The sequence below is a fragment of the Quercus lobata genome, chromosome 3 (assembly GCF_001633185.2).
Source record: "Quercus lobata isolate SW786 chromosome 3, ValleyOak3.0 Primary Assembly, whole genome shotgun sequence".
NCBI lineage: Eukaryota > Viridiplantae > Streptophyta > Magnoliopsida > Fagales > Fagaceae > Quercus > Quercus lobata.
In genome coordinates this window covers 25405855-25429830 of record NC_044906.1, presented here as the reverse complement: position 1 = coordinate 25429830, position 23976 = coordinate 25405855, and the positions used below count along the sequence as shown (strand labels likewise).

Below are 23976 nucleotides of genomic sequence, written 5' to 3'. Positions count from 1 at the left end.
GTAGTTGGTGGCCCAAACGTGTAATGTGATAAAAATAGAAAATTGGTCCCTTTGCTTATGATTCTGATTCACTTTCAAACTTTTGGAGTTCAGCTGACACGTTCTAATTCATTTTCAAACGTTTGGACCCAGAGGAAATTTCTTCGTTGGGTATGCGCTAACTTTAGGAAATTTGAATCTAGGAAAGTTTCAAGCAATCCCTTGCCTACAAAATTGTAATCCGCTTCTAGATGACTTGCAAGACCAAAATTAAGAGCATGTCGTGACTCGTGGGCCTAAATATAAAATTGTTTGGATCTGAATCAAAGTTTTCATTAGTACTATTCAATATTGCCCAGTATGGCAGGTTGATATTTACACAGTAATTTCCTGTTTCCTATCATTCAAAATACCAGACCATAAGCAATATTCTCTTCATGAAATGAAAAAAAATCTAATCAATACAACATGGTTTAAGGTTCTGTTTGTTTCATTATAAAATGCTTTTGTTTCATTATAAAATGTTTTCGGATGTAAGAAGCAGGTTTATGACAGCCTTGAAGAATACTCTCTGATATGTAAGTACACAATTAATTTGATATAGAAGTGGCTGGATGATTCAAGGGCAGGAATATCAAAGCAGTGGCTCGCGACATCAGAAATTAATCATCATATAGGATCACAACAATGGCAGAATCAAAGAATCTTGATACTATTGTAATAAAAGAACAGAAAACGTATTAAAGTCAATGTGCAATTTGTCACATTCCAAATATGTATTGTGCTAAGGCTACAAAGAAAAATATAGATAAATACATTCCAAGAAAGCTTTACACATCATTTTGCATATTCCAGTAGGAAACCTGCTTGCCTAGAAACAATCCGTGACAGATGATCTTGATTTCCCAAGGACTGAGGAGAAGCATAAGATGACTCAAAAAACTTGCTTCAGCCTTTCTTGAGTATTAATTAAAATGATGGTGCATCAATCTTAGCCAAAGTTTGGGAAACAAACCATTTGTAAAGAGCATACATACCATAAAAATAATCGAATTTGCTACAAAAGCCAGCTAACGCGAGTATTCCAGCGTATGCGAACATAGTAATGGAGAAAGTAATAGCCAAAATTCTCAACCTGCACGCATAAACTAGAATTTTTACATAATACAAGCCTGATAAAAGAAATTATAAAATCTTCATGAGAGGGATCCCCCAATCATATTCTCAAACAAGGGCAATAATGCATTCAATGAAGTATAAGATTCACCTCGACAACCAATACAGAGCACAATGTGATGATTATTCTTATTCTGTATAAACCCACGAGACAGCAAAAGAAGTGAATGTGAACACGGCTTGGCCTATAACACTGTAGTCTGTAGGTACCAGCAGACCAAAAATGCAAGAAGCTGCATAAGAAATGCTGCAACCCATGTCAGGAGTTCATTAGTACCATCAAATTCCCTCATCGATTTCATTTCTGGACAAAAATTCAACGTCCATAATCAAGAAGTTGTCAATCACCAAAACCAGATTCTATATTTCTTTTTTCTGCTGTCGAGCTTCAAGATTTGTAAATTACTTTTATGTCCTAATTTTGTTTAGGATCAAGTTTTTTTAACAAAAGTACACAATTAGTTTGATATATAAGTAGCTGGATGACTCATGGACAAGAATAGCAAAGTAGCATATTGTTGTCATGCAACTCAAATTTTCCTTGTGGGATATTGAAAACAGGTCAGACTGATTTTATTCTCTACCCAGTGTGGTTCTTTATCTTTTTCCTAAAATTTTATGAATGAAAGATGATTAAAATTTCTTTATATCCTATTTTCATAACCAGATTAAGGTTAAGAGAATTATAGAGTTAGTATGGTATAAAAGTAGCCAGATGACTTGAAAGTAAGCCGCACAAACACAGTCTGTAGTTTAGATTCTTCCAAAGTAGGATATGAAATAAAGGTCCACACTATTTGTTGATGATCCATAACTGACCCCAAATATTTGGGATTTGTTGTTGTTGTTGTTGTATGATGGCCAAAAATATGAAAGAAAATATAAAAAAAATAGTGCTCACACCAAGCATCTTCTTGACTCTTCCTGAAAAATGGCAATCCAAGGCTAAACATTTTTTCTTTTGATAAGTAAATTACAATTGGGAGCAGTGGGGCATTAATTAGTAGCCATCAAAAAGCAGAGCTCCCTATCTTAGTTTCCTCATCCCTTGCTTCATAAACAGATTTCAGCGATTATGTTGTTGTTTTGATTGGTAAGAACAAATCATTCACACAATTCAGATTAAAAACATCACTTCAACATCCACCCGTTTTTTATGAGAGACAAAGAATAAGGAATTTGGAACAAAGACTAATGGCCGTGCTGATTATCAATCTTAACAAACAAATAAACTGGGAATAGCACAGGGAAGAGAACAATCAAACAATTTATTTTTAATAAGTAAATGAGGAATTTTATTAGAGAAGAGGAGTGCTTTAAATTTGAGCCTCCTAAGAATTACGATTATGAATATAAAATAATCCTCAACACCAGCTATTAGACAAAACAGGAACCCTTACATTAAATGAGATAAAGGTAACATAATTTTATCTTTAAGGAAGCAATGAGGGAAGGTACTACCACAGAATACTATCAAATGTTATTTCATTAGTTTCAAATCTTATGAATAAGCTAGTTAAGTCATACTTAGAGAAGCAATAAAAGCTATCAAAAGTGCAGATGAAACAATAAAACTAAAGAATGAGACATTCCTTGATACTAAATAACATAATAGAAAAACGTTTCAATGTACTTTGAATTTGAATCAAGATGTTCTCATTTCTACAGTAGTAGACTTGGATTAAGGTCAGTGTACATGGATCATCTTCTTCTTCTTTGCCCTATAGATTTCGAGCCACAGATAATGACGTTCTGTTTATTTGGACTTCAATGGGTAATGCCAATATTGATATGTTCGCAGCTTGGCAGGGTTATTTCAGCAGACATAGAAACATAGCTTTTTGGAACACTATGCCTCATTGCATTATGTGGCATCTTTGGTAAGAACGGAATTCTAAAAGTTTTGAGGGTCATAAGTGGATTATCCTTTAATTTAAAGCCTTTTTCTTTCATACTTTGTTAGAGTGGCATGTTTCTTTTCATTCTCCTCCTTGTTCTATCCTTTTAGATATGCTTGAGCATTGTAATTTGAATTAATTGTACTTTTCCCTGAGTACACCCCCAGTGTACTTGTTATGTTTTCTTTTTAATAAAATTTTTTCGTTACTTAAGAAAAAATAAAGGCCAAGCTGGGAAGGGCCGGCTCAATGAATTTGGAGGCCCTAGGCAAAAGCTTTAAATGGGGCCTTTTATTATATTTAATTATAAATTCATATATTTTTTTCAATTAAAATTTATTTTTCTTGCTATTTGAGAAGCAAAATTACTAATTAAATTTGTGCATTCAAGTGCTGCTAACATTTCCTTTTCAATTGGTAATATGGCTAATCCACTTAATCTTTCTTGTGACATAGTTGATCTTAAATAGGATTTTATTAATTTTAATTTTGAAAAACTTATTTCTATGGAAGCAACTGTAACAGGTATAGTTAGTAATATTCTGAAAGCAATACATGCATTTGAAAAAGATTCTAACCTTTTTATATAATTTAGTACATTAATTGGAGAGTTTTCATTTATTTGCAAAACTTTTTTTAAAACTTTTAGTTTTAAAAATAAATCTAAACCATCAATATCAGAATAAGTTTCATGTGTAAGAAAACATTCAAGATTAAGGCAATTTTTTTTCAAACTATACAATTTTTTGATGGGATATTATATAATATTATATAATATATTATTATTATTTGGGGCCTCTTTATCAGTAGGGGCCTTAGGCCACTGCCTAAGTAGCCTATAGCTTCAGCCGGCCCAGAAGCTGGGGAACATTAACGAGCAACATTAGATTAGAATGATTAGACCCCATTACCCATTTTACGAGGCTGTGGGCTGCATTAAGGCTGTGGGCTTCATTATTATCTAATCCCATTTCCAAATGAAGAAGAAGCCAAAGCTGAAATATCCTTCTTGCAAGCTGGATTTACAATGAAGTTAATGACATTTGTTGCATATCCTTCTATTGGCTCAGAATATAATGACAAAATTGAAACAGAGCAATCCTAAGATGTATCCTGAAAAACCAGCTAACAAGATAAATATTATCTCTAGATTGGATTCATCCAACAACAAAAAGGAAGATATATATACTGAAACTTCTCTCTCGAAAAGTAAGATAGTGAGTTCATTCATTTAGCCCACAGTAACATTTTATCAAATACTTAGTGTTCTTACCGTTATACCCTCTATCACAACTTGTTCAAAACTCTCCTCTTTGGCCAATGGCATTCCAGTCCTGATCTCTGAGAACCGCAGCCAAGCCTACATTATTTTGATCGCATGATGCATCAAAACAGTGAGACACATACTTGTTTAGCGTTTGCAAAAAAGCAGCACTATCCCTGGCTTGGAAGCTTTGAGGGTCCGCGCAATATCTATGCATTTGGTGCGCTCAACCTCGGCGACCTTACTCTGCCCCTTAACTTCTTTCTCCATCCTATAGGTGACCTAGATAGCCTACCAATTGAGACAAGTATATTGTGAATGAAAATCCGGGAGCAAGAATTGATAGAGTCTTAGGTTTCAAGAGTCTTACCATACCCAAGTACCTCTTCACGCTAAGGAAAACCTCCTGCATCCTCATATTCTTCAACTCCTCCATATCAGTAAGAAGCAGCATGGTCCTCCCTAACGCGTCGGCCACATAACCGCCATTGCCGTCTCCAAGGTCCCTCATGGACGCATTCTCCAGCAATGGCTCCCCATGGAGCATTAGGGCGGGAAGCCAAGCATTCGGCGCGGATTGGGCTTTGATCCCTTTCCCCTTGCTTTAGTGCCCAATCTTTAACTATTTTTGAGCTCGCGGGGTTTCATCCCTCTCTTGAGAGGATTGGGATTTTCCCCCATCCATGGGTTCCTTCCCCTTGGGACTCTGCTTTCTCTTTGAGTCCAACCATTACATTCCTTCCTGAGCATTAATTTGGTACTACTTGCCAAGACCAAAATCACCAGCTCCCTCTTTGTACCAAATTTAAAAAAAGGCCTCCTTAATGGAAAGACTAATAGCAGTAGTAGTAAGCCAAAGCTAACAACCAGCAAGAACCTTGTAGGCTTGTAACAATCTCTAGGTTTACAAATAAAACAAGCGCCATGCCTCTTAGATTTTTATTTGCCACACCCTTCAACCAGGATAGGAACCTACAAATCTTGACATAGCAAAAGCTGTTTGCCAAAGCCAAGCTGCTCCTGCCAAGTAGCTGATCATCTTATATAAATTCAACTATGTCCCCATTCTATGTAGTATGGAAACTCCTAAACCCAACTATGTCCCCACCATTCTTTTTTCTTCAATAATCACATTTAATCATTAATAATAAGCAAAGATAAATCATACATTTTTGGGGCAATTATTATTTAAAAATTAAAAACTTAAGTAATACATGATCACGAGAACAAACGGCTGCATTGCACTTAATCCTACCCTTGATTAGAAGACTACTCACAACAAGCTGATCACAAAAGAATTACATGATGATTGCAATGTGGGCATTTATTCCAAGTCAACTTTAAATTTTGTTCTTCTTCCGGTAACCAAGGTAAGCTACATCACATAATCATGCATTAAAGAAGCTCTCACTATCTTGTTGAGAAGACCTCCAACTTTCCACTTGAAGGAAAGTGTAGAAAGAAGGGTTACCTCAAGTTCCCAACATTGCACCACCAGATGCAATATGGTTGAAGGTGGATCAGAATTAACCCATTTAACCCTACTGCTCATATTTGACTGTTGAATCATGGTCTCCATGATTAATGAACACTCTGCAGAACATCCTATCACTCTAGCCATATCAAACCCCATATTATTATATCATTTAATCAAAGTTAAACCCAGACTAGATGTTAAGGTGGAAAGGCTAGGAGATGGTATATCAAGTAGGTCAAAGAAGCAAACCAATAGGCCAACATAATATTAAATGGCCAAGAAAAAGAAAAAGCCATCTATGAAATGTATTGAATCATGAGAGAGAGAGAGAGAGAGAGAGAGAGAGAGAGAGATCAAATAACCTATGTTCATACCCCAAAACTGATTTCTTATTTCTTAAAATCAAGTAAGTTTCTTAATGCATCCAAGCTTCTAATAACCTAAGAAATGACCACCTAGGTTGGCAGTAAAATGACTTATTCAAATAACCTATTCTATCCAACCCATTTTTGGACAGAAATGAGCACTAGAAAAGAGAACTGTCTTCAATTTATATCTCATTTTCAAAATTTACAATGTTTGTGTCTCATTTTAAACTCCAGAATCTTTGCATATTACTGAAAAATTTTGTAGTCACATATTCAACTTGGGTCTTTCTCAAATCTTTCCCAATGTTCCTTAGACTAATCCAATAGGATAAAAACCCATATCTCAAATTGCAACCTCATAGGTAAACAAGTCAAATTTCACATCAAGATTAAAAAAAAAAAAAAAAAAAAAAAAAAAAAAAAAAAAAAATCAACCATTAATTCAGATTTGAAATATATTTCTCCACCTAAAGAATCATAAAACTATTCAACAAAAGATAAATAAAAAATTTTATAGAGAACTCCAAGTTTTTCAAACTAAATTCTAATCATCAAAGAAACTGGCATTTTGATCACGAATAATTTTGAACAAAGAGGGGAAGTGTTTATATCAACCATAGTGTCAAGTTCTAATAACATAAAGAGATCAAAACATGTAAAAGCTGCAAGCACCTATGGAATATGAAGATACAATTCAGATCTAATTAAACCCTAATGAAATTTACACAACAAGGAAGATTTAGATTACTTTCAGTTTGGAAGGCAGCAACAATGTTGCACATAATAAGAGAAACAAAATATATATTATCATAAAGATACCACAATAACCTTGGCCCAAAAAATAATATAGAAACGTTTTAGGATTGGTCACGTAGATATATTGGTAAAAGTAATTGAATTAAGCAAATTATGCACCTTAAATGTATTTTTCTTGTGTTGGAAGTCTATCCATGGATATGAGCTTCCAATTCTTGGCATCTTCATGTTGCAAATGTTTCACACAAACCAATATCAATGACTTCCATACATGCCTAAACTTGTATTAGTATATATATATGCACACCTACACCATCAACTTTAACATTGATGCACTCAAGATTTTACAAAAGTCAATTAGAAAATATGCAGAAGTCATTTGTATCAACTCTTTACCTCCTTTTCCGTGTAGCGGCTACTTGACAAAAAAAAGAGTAAAATAACCTACCTATAACACTTAAACTTTTCTTGTTGCCTAGGTTTATGGAGATAAGTTCAAATAGAAATTTGATCTTCTATTTCTATATTTGAAATATGGAAAGTTGACAACTCTTAATAAGGATATGAATTGTAAAACCCAATAAACAAATGAAAAGGAGAAGGAAAATGTAGTTTATCAACATATGGTATCATCGAGTATTTGAGTGTGTTGAACCTCATACAAACGTGGGAAGGATGTAAAAATCATGACTTAACCATAAATTACTTGTTGCAAGTACTTTATCTATATGACTACTATAGAGCATTTATGGCATGAGTTAGTTCATGCTCTATGGGTGTAGCTACATCTATTGTAGTAATATATGCAAACTATGTCCCAGCCTGATGTACCATCGATGGTGTAGAATCCAAAAGTGAAACACTTTGTCCTTTCAGTTAGCAACAAGTAGGACATAGTTTGGATTGAGACACATAGATAAGAACATCTGCATTAAACCCTTAATGGCATCAATAATCCTCCAACAACATGCCAAGTATAGTTCACTAGAAAATCCTAATTATCTAGAATCCGAGCATTTGGAAATTGGAACTATAGTTCAAACAGTTAACATGTTACACAATTACCCATGTAGACTTACAGATGGGGTAGGTAACAATGCCATTGCAACCCTATTTTTGTCATATGATTAGTACATATTGCTTGTGCGTTAAGGATGCAACTCTGAATAAGAATCTGCAACAACATATATATAAATGGCACACAAGACACACACAAGTAGGGAAAAGATTTTAAACAAGAAGAAGTCAACCAATTGGACAACATAAATATGTTGAGCTAACCCATGTTAATAATTTGTCAGCAGAAAAGGCATCTACTTAAGTATTTGGAGAAAATAATCCACTAATCTAGCTTTACTTGAGAAGGCTTTGTCCAAGTAATTATCATGATATCATCCCAATAAAATTAGCTATTGGTAAGGCTAGAGGGCAATAACAAGGAGAACATTTAGTAAACTGAATAGAATCATGGGTAGAATCTGCAAAAGGTATTCAATGCAACCAATTACATATGAAAATAAATTAGGCCAATACCCCATTTCCCACCACCAAAAAAAAAAAAAAAAAAAAAAAGCAAAACCTTGTAATGTATAAATTCAATGTACAATAAATTACAAGTATATACTAAAAGGGAATCTAAAATTTACCCATATGATGAAAAAATTAGACACCATTGCAACAAAGGAAAGATAAATTACTGAATCAATTGCAAAATAAGACATGCTTCTCATCATGTCTAAGTTGCCTATGGCATATATTATTAAAAAGTAATGATTATAGAATATTAAGCACCCAAAATCAAGATCTTTATTTGTTTATAATTCATTATCCTACAGATTACTTGGCTACACTAAAATTAACTGCACCACAAATGCATATTAGGCAAAATATAGAGACACCCAAAGGTCTTTCTTCAAAATTCAATTTTAAGCCTAATAATAATATCTTCAACTTTTTATCTACTTATACAGCTTTAACAAAAGTATTACACCAACTCTCACCTTGAAATTCCACACCTATTTCCCCAATTTTCAGACTATTCAAAGCAGAATAAAAGGAAAAACATATGTCATAATAAAACCAATTGGCACAGCAAAACTATACAGAAAAATATTAACTGAAATAGCGCAATGAAAGAGTTTTCAAATCCCATAAAATTTGGTTTCCCTACCTTATTAAGGTATAACACTCAACCAATTAACAAAATACCTTACAATACAACAATGCTGCCCATGTGCACCCACCATACTATAGTTTGGGATTTAATTACCACAACATATAGGAAAAGCAATATTAATCAACCCCTATACATTTCTATCAAAAAAATCAACCCCTATATATGACATTGAAGTTGTGCTGGTGTATATAGCCACCTCATGCAGTACATTGTTTCCATAGCATAATTATACAATAACACGTACTCTGAGCGGCAACCGTAACTTCTTCCTATTTTGGCCACTGCCAAACACCAACTCCTCCACATCACACACATCAACCTCACATAGCATCTCCAAAAAAGTGTTTGTACAGCACAAATTTTCTCTATTCATTATATTTTTAATTTGATTAAATTTGGCAACAGTGGCATAAAGCAACAACAAAAAGTTCATGCAGAAAAAGTCCGTCAGTGCTTGTATTTGGTTATAACAATACAATGCTATCACATGGTAAATCATCTACTTAGAATCATTCTTCATCAAAAACTTCATACTAAGAACCCATATCATATGGATTGAAAATCCATTAACAAAGCCCACACAATCACACTATTCAAATTTTATACCAGTTTCCAACCTGCCATTGCTTCATAGTAGATGGATAGAGGAGTAAACAAGAAAGGAAAAGTACTAAACTACAAAACCGAGAGTTCATTCATATGTTGACACGGTAATAAGCCAGCGACGTGTCCCATAAACAAGAAAATGCTTCTAGAAAATTGAGTATCAAAAATCAAGATTTTATTTGTTTATCAATTATTATCCTACAGGGTTTACACTACGTAAAATTGCACCACAAATGCATGATTAGGCCAGGGCCGGCTCAAGGCCTAGGCCTAAGGCTCCACCAAAAGAAAAAAAAAAAATTCATTAGAAAAAAAAGGCCCCACTTTTCATAGTTAAATGCCCAAATTTTTATACAATCATATATATTTTCTAAATGTTGTACATTTTTTTTATTAGTGATATACAAATTTTACTATTGGCTTACAAATTGCCATGTTATTAATCACAAAAAATGTGATATAAACATTCATTAGTTAAATTGATGAAGTTTATCAATGAGAGACAATATCACATTATATTTTGAACATTTTATAGTGCTTTTAATTAGCGCATTTTTCTTTTTCATTTCTATTAAAACTCTCAAAGTACGAGATCAATAGAACCTTAACTCAATTGAAACCCTAAAATATTTCAAAAAGATGTTGCAAATGTGTTAAATCATCAATTATAGATTAATCTCCCCTAAGAGTTTGAGACTTTGATTTTTGTAAATTAATATCCTACAAAACTATACACCAAATAATATCTATCTCTCTCTCTCTTAAAATCAAAATATAAAATTAAAAGTTAGATTACAACTTTATTTAACTATGCATCGTCTTATATCCAAAAAAAGTATCTTTTTTAATCATAATATATTTTTATTTCTTTTTATTAATATTTATAATTCAACTATGATATTCAATTCTCTATATGAAATTAACATTAGTCTAGTTGGTATTATTTATGTATTTAATGTATCAAATTAACCTTAAGTTGATTAGTATTAAATAATTTTGTGTAATTAATATTTACATATTAAAGACCCCGTATAAATTTTTCGCCTTAAACCCCAAATTATGTTGGGCCGCCCCTGGATTAGGCAAACCATAGAAACACCCAAATGTCTTTCTTTGCAATTCAATTTTAAGCCCAATTTCTTTGCAATTACTGCTATAAGGAAAAATACTAAACCGAATAATGAGAAAATTGAGCACCTACTAGTTTCTTTCTGCCGTACCTCACAAAGGTATATAACGCTTAACTGGATCTTCCGTAAAATACAAGGACTGGGCCTGGGATAGTATTAGTTCACCAATTGTATTTGTTTTCTCCTTTTTTTTGGGGGGGTAAAGAAAGAAGATAACAGAGCCTATTTTTGTGAGACTCTTTTGGGGCCCATTTTGACTGGTTTGGACTCTTTATTGCACAACATATTTCCACTAAGGCAGAATTAAGGTTTACCCAAAGATCAGGTGGCCTGCTCCAATCACAAAATTAGTGTTTACTTTACGTGCTTCTTATGGTACAGTCTTGAGAGAATCAAATATTGGGCGTGAATTAATCTATCTTAATAATAAATTTCATTACTTATCAAAAAATAAAATTGCAATGAAGCAAATGCAGTCAAGCTCGGCCTAGAGTAACCACATGACTACTCTCATCTCGAATCAAATTGTTTAGTTTATCAGCTGCACATACTAGTCCACTAACCTTTAAAACTTCACACTTTTATTTGTTAAAACAATTTTTTTTTAATTTTTTACAATTAAAATAAATTGAATTTAGCAGCAAATCAAATGACTAATTTCTTTGTATATTTATTATATTTTACTTGTACATTCACACTTATACCTTAACATGTTTTTCTAAAACAACTTTAAAAAAAAATTTACACCTGAAAGAAATTGAATTTTGTAGAAAATCAAATGGCTATTTCTTTCATTAATTTTTGCTCTTTTATTTTTTTTTTTTAAGAGAAGATTATAACTTTATTTAGAAGAGGATAAATTTAGTACATGATGAATAATAAATCAACTCAATCAGCGGTGAATACAAGTTACAAAACTATCAGAATTAGACCAACAATCCAACCAGAAATTAAGGCAGCTTTCATGGCCTAGCATCCATTTGACCCCTTTGTTAAAGACTTCCTCACCTCTTTTCATCCCTTTCCAAATCGGGGACATAGGGAGTTTTGCTCCATTCCTTGAATTGATTCTCTGTCTAGTGCAGTATTTGAATTTGAGTACCTTAGCCCAAGGGGCATTTTTCTCTGTGTGAAACCTCCAATTAAGCGTGGCTAGGAGAGCCGTATTCCTACCCTTAGCAGATTGTAACCCCAAACCACCAGATTCCTTCGGTTTTATCACTTCTGCCCAATTAACCCAGTGCATCTTCTTTGTATGATCCGTCGAACCCCAGAGAAAATTCCTATTGACCCTGTCAATACCCTCGAGAATTTTGCTTGGAAGAGGAGTGTACTGCATCACATAGTTCGGGATGGTCGAAGAGGAGGCATGGATGAGAATCACCCGACCAGCCATAGAGAGTAAATTGGCTTTCCAGCCAGCCAATTTTTTCTTGACTCTATCAAAAACAAAATCAAAATCATGCTTGCGGTCTCCTGCATGCTTCAAAGGAAATCCCAGGTACTTACCAAGATTGGGAGTTGAATTAAACCCGAGAATACCAGAGAGTATATCTCTTTGATCCGGCTCCACGTTAGGGGAGAAGAAAACACGAGACTTAGCTTCGCTCACACTTTGCCCGGACCTTAAGCAAAACTCCTGAAGCACATTCTTAATGATGTGACAATTTTCCGGGTCTGCACTTGCAAAAAGAACCAAGTCATCTGCAAAAAATAAATGCGAGAAGGAAGGCCCACTTCTAGAAGCTTTCACTGGAGACCAAAGCTTGGTGTCGCACTTCTCTTGAATTAGATGACCCAAAAACTCCATGCATAGGATAAAAAGGTAGGGAGACAGGGGGTCCCCTTGTCTAATACCTCGAGAAGGACAGAAAGAGTCAAGGCAGCCACCATTAAACAGAAGAGATGTCAACACCGATGAGACGCAGCTCATAATAAGTTCAATAATGTTGGCAGGGAAGTTAAATTTAATCAGCATTTCCCTAATGAAACTCCATTCAATTTTGTCATAAGCTTTTTCCAGATCAATCTTAATAGCCGGGGCCTTTGATTCTACCGATAATGTGAATAAGTTCTTGAACAATGATAACATTATTTGCACCTTTTCTTCCCGACACAAAAGCTGTTTGATAAGGCGAGACAAGCTGATCCAAGAACAGCCTAATCCGAGCAACAATAATCTTGGATATGATCTTGTAGGTAGTATTACACAGACTAATTGGTCTATAATTTCCAATGGTTTCTGGGCCTTGGATTTTAGGGATAAGCACAATGTGGGTTCTATTAAGGTAGTCAGGAACCTTCCTTTCCAAGAAAACTCTCCTAACTTCCTCCTTGACAAAATCCCCAACAACAAGCCAAAAGCGTTGGAGAAAAACCAGCATGAAGACCATCCGGCCCTGGAGCCTTAAAAGGTTTCATGGACCATAAAGCATCTTTAATTTCCTCCGGGGTGACCAAGGCACCAATAGCCTCCTTGGCTTGCTCGGGCAGCAGCACTTGCCAAGAGCCATCATGACTTGTAGCCTGAGAGACCACCTCAATAGAAGTAGTGTACAGGGATACAAAACCACTTCGAAAATGATCCATGACTTCTCTCTCCTCAGTTAACCACAAACCCCTCTCATCTTTAATTGAGGAAATATGGTTCCTTTTCCTTCTAGCTAGGGCAGAAACATGATAAAAGGATGTATTACGGTCTCTCTGAACCAACCAGTTAATTCTAGACTTCAGCAACTAAAGGTCCCTCTCCTGATCAAGAACAACCTCCAAATCTTTCTGTAAATGGCTTTCAAGACTAATGAGGGATGAACTAGGGCTAATGGACAAAGCTTTTTGAGCACCATAGATTCTAGCCAAGATTCTTCTCTTTTTCTGGTGGATATTCCCAAAATGGTCCCTGTTCCAAATAGTAGCTTCCTTAGCGAAAACCTCAATAGACTCAGCGAAATTCCTATCTCTACTCCAAGCATGAGACACTATGTTGGGAAATGATAAATCAGATAGCTAGAACTCATGAAATCTGAATTGCCTGTTAAGCCGAACCGCTCTACCAGGACAAGTCTCCATTAGAACCGGGCAATGGTCAGAGTGAAAACGGGGAAGATGGGAAACTTTCACTTCCGGATAGAGAACACACCAATCCGGGTTCATGAAAAATCTGTCAATCCTCTCCAAAATGAGATTGTTAATGTCCTGTTTATTAGTCCAGGTATACCTTGGACCAGAAAATCCCATATCCACCATGTTGCAAAAATCTAAGCAATCTTTGAAGGCCAAAGACCGATTAACACTAACCCCCCTGCCACCAAATTGATCCTCTTGAACAAGAGGCTTATTAAAATCCCCCGCCATAATCCATGGCTTATTATGCAAATCTGCTACCTTAGATAAATTGTTCCAAAGAATACATCCCTTCTCACTTCTGGGACTAGCATAAATGGCAGAGAAAATCCAAGAGAGGTTTGAGGCACGTACCTTTACTTCTATGTGGATTTCCTGCTCTGTTTTTGCAAGCTCCTGAATCTCCACTTGGTCCTCGTTCCACAGCAACCACAATCCACCGGTGAAACCAATCGTCTCTGTAAGAATGGCTCCATCAAATGGCAATCTATCTGAGACTTCCTTGGCTTTGCTACCACCCAACTTAGTCTCCATCACAACAAGAATAGCAGGATTATGTCTACGAGCTAACTCATGAATATCAGTCTGAAAAGAAGGTTTTAAGGCTCCTCTACTGTTCCAAATTAAAATATTCATGGTAAAACAAAACAAGACTGGAGAAAACAGATCAAACAGAAGGCGGGACTCCATTCCCTTCCTCCGATTCCATACCATCCAAACCTAAGTCCTCGTACATTGATCCATCTCTGTACCGCGGACTAGCTTGCTCTCCAATATTCACCATGCCAATATCCACACTCATGAGCTGACCAATTTCAATAGCTCCGAACTGAACAGTGCTGACCTCACCATTTCCAACAGCTCCGGGAAGCACAGCAGTAGCTTGTTGATCGCCTGGGGTTTCACTCCAGCCACTTTGGTGCTCCAACTCACCAGTAGGCGCAGTCGTGAACTTAAAGGTGGAATCAAAAGCAGGAAGAGTTTCATGGTTATGAGAGGAGTCATGGAAGGAAGGCCGGAAGTCGGGTTTTGCAGGAGGGATTTTTCTCGTATGGGTTTCGTCGCTGGTAGTGCGTGGTGATGAATCTATTCTCCTAGCGATAGCTTTTTTGCCTTTAACAGAGTGGGGATAATTTCTGTGGGCTTGGGCTTGCGTTTTCTGCCTTGCAAGAGGCCCAAAACCTGTATCAACATAACCGTTCCCCTTAGACACCAGCCCGTTACCCAATGGGCCTAATTTAAAACTACCTTCATGGTCCAAGCCGTTTCTTTTAGGAGTCCAAACCAACTCTGCCCTTCTGGTGTGGTCCCCAGCGCCATGCATGGAGATTGTGTGAGACCTGTTCTGGGTTTGAGCAGTACTATTAGGCGAGGTGCCCCTCCAACCTGGATTTCCTGGAGGAAGTTGAGTAGCACTATTCCGGCCAGAATTTCCAGTACCTTCCGTACTGAAATTTGCTTTTGTCCCTTTACGCCTATTCGTCCTTCTACTCACCACCATCCACGGCCCATACTGCCCATCCGGTTGCGATTCCTCTCTCATCTCCGTACTGTCCTTATTTGCCATTATGGAATGGCCAACATGCGACTCACGTGATGTACCATCACGGCTATCCGGCGCAACCGCAGCTTCCTCCAAACCCATCTTTTCCTTGCCCTTGCAAATGGTGTAAGGACACGCCTCCACCTTGTGTCCAAGTCTCCCACAGGAGAAGCAAAGACTTTGGATGCCCTCATAGGTCACAGCCTGTTCAAATCGTCCAATAAGGATGGTGTTCACTGGAGGTTTGTTGATATCAATCTGTATGCATAATCTAGCATATTTTCCACGGGCCTCCATGGCTGTGTGAGAATCAATTCTCAGCACCTTACCAATGGACTCTCCAATCTGTTTTAAAACCTCTGCTTCATAAAGCTCAAAAGGGAGCTCACACAGTCTGATCCATACCGCAATGAGTGAGACATTCGCCGTTGAAGGTTTAAAGAAGGGTTGCCACGGCCTAATAGATAAAAATTGGTCTCCTATAAACCATGGCCCTCTTCTTAAAACATTATCCAGATCCTCCTTAGCAAAGAATCTTACTAGAAAAAAACCATACCCAAGATCCACACAATCCATCCTACTCGATGGTCTCCACATTTGGCTTAGTTTGGTTCGCATGTAGATGAGGCTATTTGTTCTTCCAATCAGTTTCACTATTATAGCTTTCGACAGGGGGCCACTAATGCGCCATCTGGTTTCCTTCGTAAGCTTGACAGTAACCCAACCTTCTGGAATCTGACCAGTTGCCTCGCTACCCTCACCATCAGAAAAATCATCCTCCTCCATAAGACTTTTACATAAGCCCCTGGCATTTCGCCCACAAGCTTTTCCTTGAAGGAGGCTCTGTCAAAGGAGCCAAAGTTTTGTTGTCCTGGGGGTGGAGAGCTCTCTCTAGAGCCTTCATTGAACCCGGCATGGTGATAGTCCTTCACTTTCTTGTTGCTTCTGGCCAACTCAGCCTCTTCCTCCCTAGAGAGAGTGCGTGGTTGCATCAGCCTTTCCATCCTTTCTGCCGCACCTCACAAAGGTATATAACGCTTAACTGGATCTTCCGTAAAATACAAGGACTGGGCCTGGGATAGTATTAGTTCACCAATTGTATTTGTTTTCTCCTTTTTTGTTGGGGGGTAAAGAAAGAAGATAACAGAGCCTATTTTTGTGAGGCTCTTTTGGGGCCCATTTTGACTGGTTTGGACTCTTTAGTGCACAACATATTTCCACTAAGGCAGAATTAAGGTTTACCCAAAGATCAGGTGGCCTGCTCCAATCACAAAATTAGTGTTTACTTTACGTGCTTCTTATGGTACAGTCTTGAGAGAATCAAATATTCTTAATAATAAATTTCATTACTTATCAAAAAATAAAATTGCAATGAAGCAAATGCAGTCAAGCTCGGCCTAGAGTAACCACATGGCTACTCTCATCTCGAATCAAATTGTTTAGTTTATCAGCTGCACATACTAGTCCACTAACCTTTAAAACTTCACACTTTTATTTGTTAAAACAATTTTTTTTTTAATTTTTTACAATTAAAATAAATTGAATTTAGCAGCAAATCAAATGACTAATTTCTTTGTATATTTATTATATTTTACTTGTACATTCACATTTATACCTTAACATGTTTTTCTAAAACAACTTAAAAAATTTTTTTTTCTAAAACAACTTTAAAAAAAAATTTACACCTGAAAGAAATTGAATTTTGTAGAAAATCAAATGGCTATTTCTTTCATTAATTTTTGCTCTTTTTTTTTTTTTTTTTAAAGAGAAGATTATAACTTTATTTAGAAGAGGATAAATTTAGTACATGATGAATAATAAATCAACTCAATCAGCGGTGAATCCAAGTTACAAAACTATCAGAATTTTCTATTTTTTGGCATATTTTACTAAGATATGTGCTAGTCTATTTTCTTGTTGTTACACATGAGAGACTCTGCCTTACTGAAAGGTTCAAAGTTTCTACCCCACCCCTTCTAAGATGTTTGAAATGGATAAACCCATGAGGGCATCAGATACAATCTTTGAATCATTTATATACAATCATATGAATTTATACAAAAATATCCTTAAACTTAAATATGTTTTAATTATATCTAGTTTTTTTGTAAACATAGATGTTAGCACCATCCTTCGTTCAACCTCTGTGTCTTCTGGGTGGAAGCCTAGCTCTCTTTGATGAGGCTTGATATATATATATTGGAGGAGGGTGAAATATGAGCCATTTGCATTGCTCAACTATTTATTCAAAAGAAATTATAAAAGTAAAAGAACTGTTCATTAAAAAAACAAAGAAATGGTAAAAACATATTTCTTGCATGTTGAAAAACAAATGAAGAAGAAATGATTAAAGAGTTTTCTGCCTTGCTTATTGCTAGTTGCTACTAAGGTTGAAAAGCGTTCATGTATGATGTAATTCCACCGAGGAAAATAAAAAATAACTGGTCTCTCTGCTCAGCCCTACAGAATTGGAATCTTGTAGAAGAAAGCATATGGGGTATGAGGATCAAGGAACTTTTCTACAGGTCGCTCGGTCCAGCTTCATCCGAAGGTGATTTTTGAAAGTGCAACAGGATTGCTTGAGGAATATCAAGGCTTAAACGCTGCGCAACGGCTATAGCTGGGTCTGGTAACTAGTGTGGGAGTTGGGACTCACTTGCATGATAGTATGTATATCGGTTTTCATTTGGGACATCACAGCATGTTTCGCTGATGTCCCCCCCAGTGCTAGTTGATTTGGTCTAGCCTTACTTTGTATACTTGGTTTAGTTCAAATAAAAGTTTCTATCGTTTCGGGTTCCCAAAAAAAAAAAAAATCTAACGTTTCTTTCATCCAAATTAGATTCTTCTTTCTCTACATTTTTCTTTTTCTTCGTTTTTGTCATCAACATCCTCTTCTTCATTAGCACTTGCCTCAGACTCAGTCAACCTGCATTGTAATATACAACATTAGATTTCATATGTAACTAACACTTTCAGGTTAAGATGATCGTAGAGTTACATGAGGATATTATGCTATCATGAACGTCCATTTCTTATTAGTATGGAAAGCTGCTCCCACAATATCAACTACCACCATAGCTCTAAAAGATATGAATGGTCAGGTAAATTCAAATTCGCATCATATTAGGTTTTTTTTTTTTTTTTTTTTCAAAAAATGTGTTCAAAAAATTTTCAATTATACTTACTTTCCATTTCTTTTAGCTTTAGGAACTTCTCTTTCAATTTCAACATCCACATCAATGCCTCGTTTCAGGGGAAGAATCTGATTTTTCTCCTTCTACATGAATATATGTAGTTATGATAATTTACATGGATAACCTAGTGAACAAATCCAATAATTAATAGTTGTTATTGACATAGTATACCTGTTCATGATGCAACTGCTTATACGCATGATCTTCAAACACGTGAATGGCTGTGAAATTTTGTTTTGGATTGATTTTTTTTTTTTTTATAAGTTGTTTTGGATTGATTTTTATCTGGAACATGTATGTTTTTCCAAGTAAATTCTTTATTGGCTTTGGAACAACATCCTCCTCATCATCATCCTCATCCTATATATATACACACACAAAAGATTCATTTGTAATACCAAATATTTGAAAGATATAGGGAAATCTGAAAAATCATGATAAGTTCATAACTTCAAGAAGTGTTACAAAGCTATAAATATTATACCTTTATTTCTGTAGTATAGACTTGTGTAGCAGGAATACGAACAATTTTCTCTGCTTCCTTGTCAAATACCACAAATATTGTGCTGCCACTTTCATCCTTGACATGTAATTCTAATCTGTACCTGAAGTTTTTGGCAAATGTGTAAGTTTCTACAATATATATTTTATATGTAATATATTTTAATCTTTTCATAAACTAGAACTAACCTTATTGTTGGAGAAGAAAATTCATTCTTGCAACTTTCACACCAAAATGTAGATCTAATTGTTTTAGCCTTTTTAGGACAATCAGTGCATGAAATATAATGCCATCCATTTGCAGCATTTACTTTTTTCACAACAGCCATACAATAGAAAATCGCTTTCTACAGTAATTTTTTTATTAGTATATAATACATGTAACTTTGTCATTAATCAAATACTTATTTAGATTTTTAACTTACCTGGGATTTTGATTGCTCAAGAAATTTTATAATTTCGTGTATTGTCCTCTTGTTTTTTACCACTTCGTCAAAATCCCAGTGGATGTAATTCTTCTGATTATCCAAGTCGATGTAAACCTTTGTTGCAGAGGTGGAGGACAATGAAAGTCGGTCTTATTGCAAACAAGAAAAGTTATAGTCAGCATAGCATTTAACTGAACCATACAAATAGCATAACGAACTAAATTATGACATATATATTCTTACTTATGAATGATTTCACAGTTGTTGAAGTAATTATCAAAATAGTTGATTTTGATCTTTCCATGCATACATCTTCTGTGATACTTTCTGCAAGGTCTCCCCACAATGTAATCTGAATTTTACGTTTCCTGCATTTTTTGGTTATTTTAAGCCTTTTTTCATTATTTGATAAATTTCCTATTATTAGCATTAAAAAATCATTTGAGTCGAACAAACCTTTTGTCTTCAATCTCAACGATCCTTCTCTTCAATGGCTTTCCATTTTTGTCCTTCTCATACACAGGGAAAATGGTTGACACTCTTCCAATAACATCTACATAATTTACATGATCAAATATATCAAGGACATACAACTTGATGTTTTTCCTTTAATCAAACCTTTCAATTATATGAATATAGAGTGAATATAACAAAATTCATAAGCAGCAATACCTGTTAAGTGGACATTTTTGTCACACCGACCACTCAAATGTTCAAATGGAACAAATTCAAATTTATATTCTGGGATTGAAAGATCATCTGATCCTGCTCGTTTAACTATTGTTGTTGCACAGAAGTTGATCATATGTTCGTTGGTGACTATTTTGTAATCATTCTGGTAAGGAATAACACCAAAATTCTTTATGTAATAGATGTTGCCTGCTTGTAATGATTCCTTGAATTGATGAACAAATGCATCCTTGATCCTTGCATGTATGTGATTGCCCTTATACAATCATGAATTAAACAATCAATCATTATTATTATTTAAAAAAAAAAAAAAAGCAATATCATTAACATAATTTTTTTTTATTTTTTTTTTTTTATTTTTAAATTTGTCTAGTTTATAGTTGATGTATGGTTGTATGAGCATTTGACCTGTTCATTGAGCAAGACCATATCCAGGCTCAGAAAATCGTTGTTCTTGAGATTGTAGAAAAACAAAAAGTTGTCTAGTTTAGAGTTGATGTATGGTTGTATGTTCATCTGACCTGTTCATCTAGCAAGACCATATCCAAGCTCATAAAATCTTCGTTCTTGAAATTGTAGACATCCCATAGTCGTGTGACTCGAGCCTTAATCTTCCAATTCTTTTTGTTACCATTGAGCTCATGAAGTAAGCTATAATCATCTTTCATCTTACCTATATTGAAGGTATAGGCTGATTTAATAAAATATGTCAAAGTAAATAGAAAAATAGATTGAAAAGGGAAGGGAGTTTGATACTAATACTGATTAAGAGACATAAACAATTAATTGTGTTTGATGCAAATGAAACCCAATGTGTAAGTGCTTAATATATAGGGCAAGTATCATTTGCTAATGCAATGAGTTGGAGCTTGAAGGGCTTGAGTATTATGGTAGCTTAGCTGCTTAGGCTTGAAAGGTCTAATGCAAACTTGTACTGCAACTATTCACTAGTGGAGGTCCAACAGTGGTGTCATGGAGAGGTTTTTACCATAAGACTCTGGGTTTTTCACTTCACACATTTGGTGTTTTCATGTGGTTTGCTTCTCTTTATTCCGTTTTTCATATTGCTTTACTTGTTTTAGATGCTACTTGAATATGCATGCAATGTGAAATTGGCTAATTACTTATATTGGACATTAATTGTTAGTTTAGGCTATCAGTGAATAAGCCATAAAATTGGGTATGTGGGATCTAAATATATACCTAGCGTGTTAGGTAGCATTTTTTTCAATTTGTTCTTGATTTTTCTCTAACGTCTACTAGAAAACTATTTCATTCAAAACAATATGTATTTAAGTCAAAATTAGTTTTGGCGATTGTTGTCTTACCAACAAATGGAGATATGTCTTCAAAAATTTCTTGGATAAATTGATATTGAGGATAGCTGCCAATTACAAATCATTAAAAACATGTTAGAAAATAAAATATGAACATGAACTAAATTCAGATTGTTTAGCTTGTGTACTATGACTGATATGTATTGTTAATAAAAGTAAATGGTATGTAACTCATAGTCATAGACCTAAGAACTATTACTTTGAAGCCCTGTTTTTTTTTTTTTTTTCTGTCCAACTAGGAAATCAATTTTATAAAGATTATGTGAGAGGAACTTCTAAGTAATTGATTAGATTATTGATCATATATTCTTCTCTTTCTAATGTTGACCCCTTATAGCCTAATTAGCTCCCTCATAACAGATATTATCGAAGTACAAAAGTTTGATAATTTCATAAATAAAAAAAAACAATAAAGCTCTTAGGAGTTGTTGCTTAACTGTAAAATTAATCGGAGATAACAAAGTAGTCATTAAATACATACCCTTTTTTGTAATGCCTACCGCGTAACTTGCCAGCTTTTTCTAGAGCTACCCTCCATATTTGCACCTTGTTCATGTCGAATTCTTGTTCATGCTTTACCAATGCTTTACCAAACTTTCTCTTTTGCCTACGCACTACTGATGGATTTATCTCATAAAAAATTGGTAGCACAAATTGACCCTTCTTCTTACACTTAAGGATTTTGACAAGCTCATCCAAACACCACGTAGAAGATGCGTAGTTTTTGGAAAATACAACTATAGAAACTCTTGAACTTTCAATGGCTTCTAGAAGTTCTGCAGGAATTTCTTCTCCTATTGGAAGCTTTTCATCCATAAAAGTGTTAATTCCTTTATCACACAAAAATCCATTCAAATTGCTAATAAAAACACTGCGAGTATCTTCTCCTCTGAAACTCAAGAACACATCATATTTACAGTGTTGGGTGAAAGAGAAAGAAGAGGTTCTCAGAGAAGCCATAGTGATAAGAGAAGAGAGAAAGAAATATGTGATAGAAATCAGACAAAGGAAAGTGGAAATAGGAATGGGAGTATCTTCTGATACAACTTTTTCTTTTTCTCTCTCCGTCTTCTTTAGTCTTTTCTTCTGTGCTTTTTACAGCCCCACTCTTCTTTCTTTGAATTTGCAATTGCATTTGGAGGGAGCGGAAGTTTTGAAATTTTGGGATTGAAATTGAAATTTTGGGAGCGAGAGGAGGACGATCGTGGACGTTGATTTCGTAAGGGCTATGGATGGCTGTGATTCGTTACTGGGGTTTTGATTTTTATTTCTGACGAGAAGTGTACGTGGCAAAGGCGCGGAAGAGAAGGATCGTGGCCGTTGATTTGCTGTGTCATCGACGGCAGTTGCTTTATTTTGAGGGATTAGTGCGAATCGATGACGTGGTTTCTGAGATTTTGTAATGGTGGAATATTGGCTGGCCATGCCATGCGAAAATGGCCCATGGGCCCATTTGGGTTTGGATCATGATGAATATACTTCTTTTTTTTACTTTAAATTTGAGTAACTTCAAGAGGAGCAACGCCAAGAGAGGTTGGGACAAGTGAAACGATGTTCTGGACTCTGGACCTTAGCATGTGATGAATTTTCGAAACTGGTATTAACTGCTAATAAATTGATATACATATTTTGCCAAGAAGTAAAATGACAACTCAAACAATATGCATGGGGGTAAGATAAAAGGAAAGAGATAATGAAAACCATGATACAAGTTAGGCTCGAATCATCCAATAATCCTAAGCTACACAACCTACAAGTATGACCCCTTATATATTGATCTTTGTCAATTTAAAAAATCATATGCCACTTGAGAAATAAAAAGACTTAACGTATTATTTTGTTGGTTATCAACAAAGAGCTTAAAAAATTTTTGTTAATGCATCGTTTGAATAATGGGAGCAGTGTGGAAGAGGATGCAATTTTGGAAATTAGACCAGAGGAATGATCAAATAATGAACTTACAGATGAGTTCCAAATTTTTCATTCTCTAAACCAAACACAGTGGTGCACTTGTCCTCAGTCATGTTTGACTCGTAATTGACAGCTTCTAGGCCATCATTGAAAAGTCTTCTGTTATCAATTCGTTACAAAACACTTGAGGGTTCTCGCCAATCAAATGGTATTATGTTCTCATGGATTGAGTCATTCCTTCAAATTCATTTGCCTTCAATCATCACGTATTATAAGAATTGCGACATATATAACAGGATTAAGCTTGGATTTTTTTTTTTTTTTTTTTGGGTAGGTATTATTAAAAGAATTGGGCAATAATGTGCAAAATTTTCACATTATTTAGGGTGAACCATCCACCGTACCTTCATGCATGT

General features: G+C 35.2%; 2 protein-coding genes across 4 annotated transcripts; both read right to left on the bottom strand.

Moving 5' to 3' along the window:
- Positions 1-13152: 13152 nt before the first annotated feature.
- On the bottom strand, positions 13153-14589 carry LOC115980633. Its single transcript, XM_031102862.1, has 3 exons — positions 13862-14589; positions 13597-13789; positions 13153-13533 (listed from the first exon to the last, which is right to left on the bottom strand). Exons 1-3 carry the CDS (start codon positions 14587-14589, stop codon positions 13153-13155), a joined length of 1302 nt encoding a protein of 433 aa, XP_030958722.1.
- Positions 14590-18070: 3481 nt separating this feature from the next.
- Positions 18071-22759, bottom strand: LOC115982586 (replication protein A 70 kDa DNA-binding subunit B-like). 3 transcript variants are annotated; one of them, XM_031105223.1, is made up of 12 exons: positions 22131-22759; positions 21641-21696; positions 20834-21003; positions 20295-20568; positions 20079-20175; positions 19866-19990; positions 19620-19771; positions 19384-19451; positions 19178-19298; positions 18865-19053; positions 18685-18776; positions 18071-18425 (listed from the first exon to the last, which is right to left on the bottom strand). In XM_031105223.1, the coding sequence occupies exons 1-12, from the start codon at positions 22607-22609 to the stop codon at positions 18335-18337; spliced, it is 1914 nt and encodes a 637-aa protein (XP_030961083.1). In that variant the 5' UTR covers positions 22610-22759; the 3' UTR covers positions 18071-18334. The 3 variants fall into 3 exon arrangements, with proteins under 3 accessions (XP_030961083.1, XP_030961081.1, XP_030961082.1); XM_031105221.1 differs by having other exon boundaries at positions 19384-19541; positions 22131-22758; XM_031105222.1 differs by having other exon boundaries at positions 19384-19541; positions 20834-20985; positions 22131-22757.
- Positions 22760-23976: the final 1217 nt, after the last annotated feature.

Coding starts and splice junctions, on each gene's coding strand:
- LOC115980633 (XM_031102862.1), bottom strand. CDS start 14,589: ATGAATATTTTAATTTGGAACAGTAGAGGAGCCTTAAAACCTTCTTTT. Junction 13,790..13,861: donor AGAGCGGTTCGGCTTAACAG/GCAATTCAGATT, acceptor TGCTTGGAGTAG/AGATAGGAATTTCGCTGAGT. Junction 13,534..13,596: donor ATTTACAGAAAGATTTGGAG/GTTGTTCTTGAT, acceptor TGGTTGGTTCAG/AGAGACCGTAATACATCCTT.
- LOC115982586 (XM_031105221.1), bottom strand. CDS start 22,609: ATGGCTTCTCTGAGAACCTCTTCTTTCTCTTTCACCCAACACTGTAAA. Junction 21,697..22,130: donor GGTAGGCATTACAAAAAAGG/GTATGTATTTAA, acceptor TGTAATTGGCAG/CTATCCTCAATATCAATTTA. Junction 21,004..21,640: donor AGACATATCTCCATTTGTTG/GTAAGACAACAA, acceptor TTATTAAATCAG/CCTATACCTTCAATATAGGT.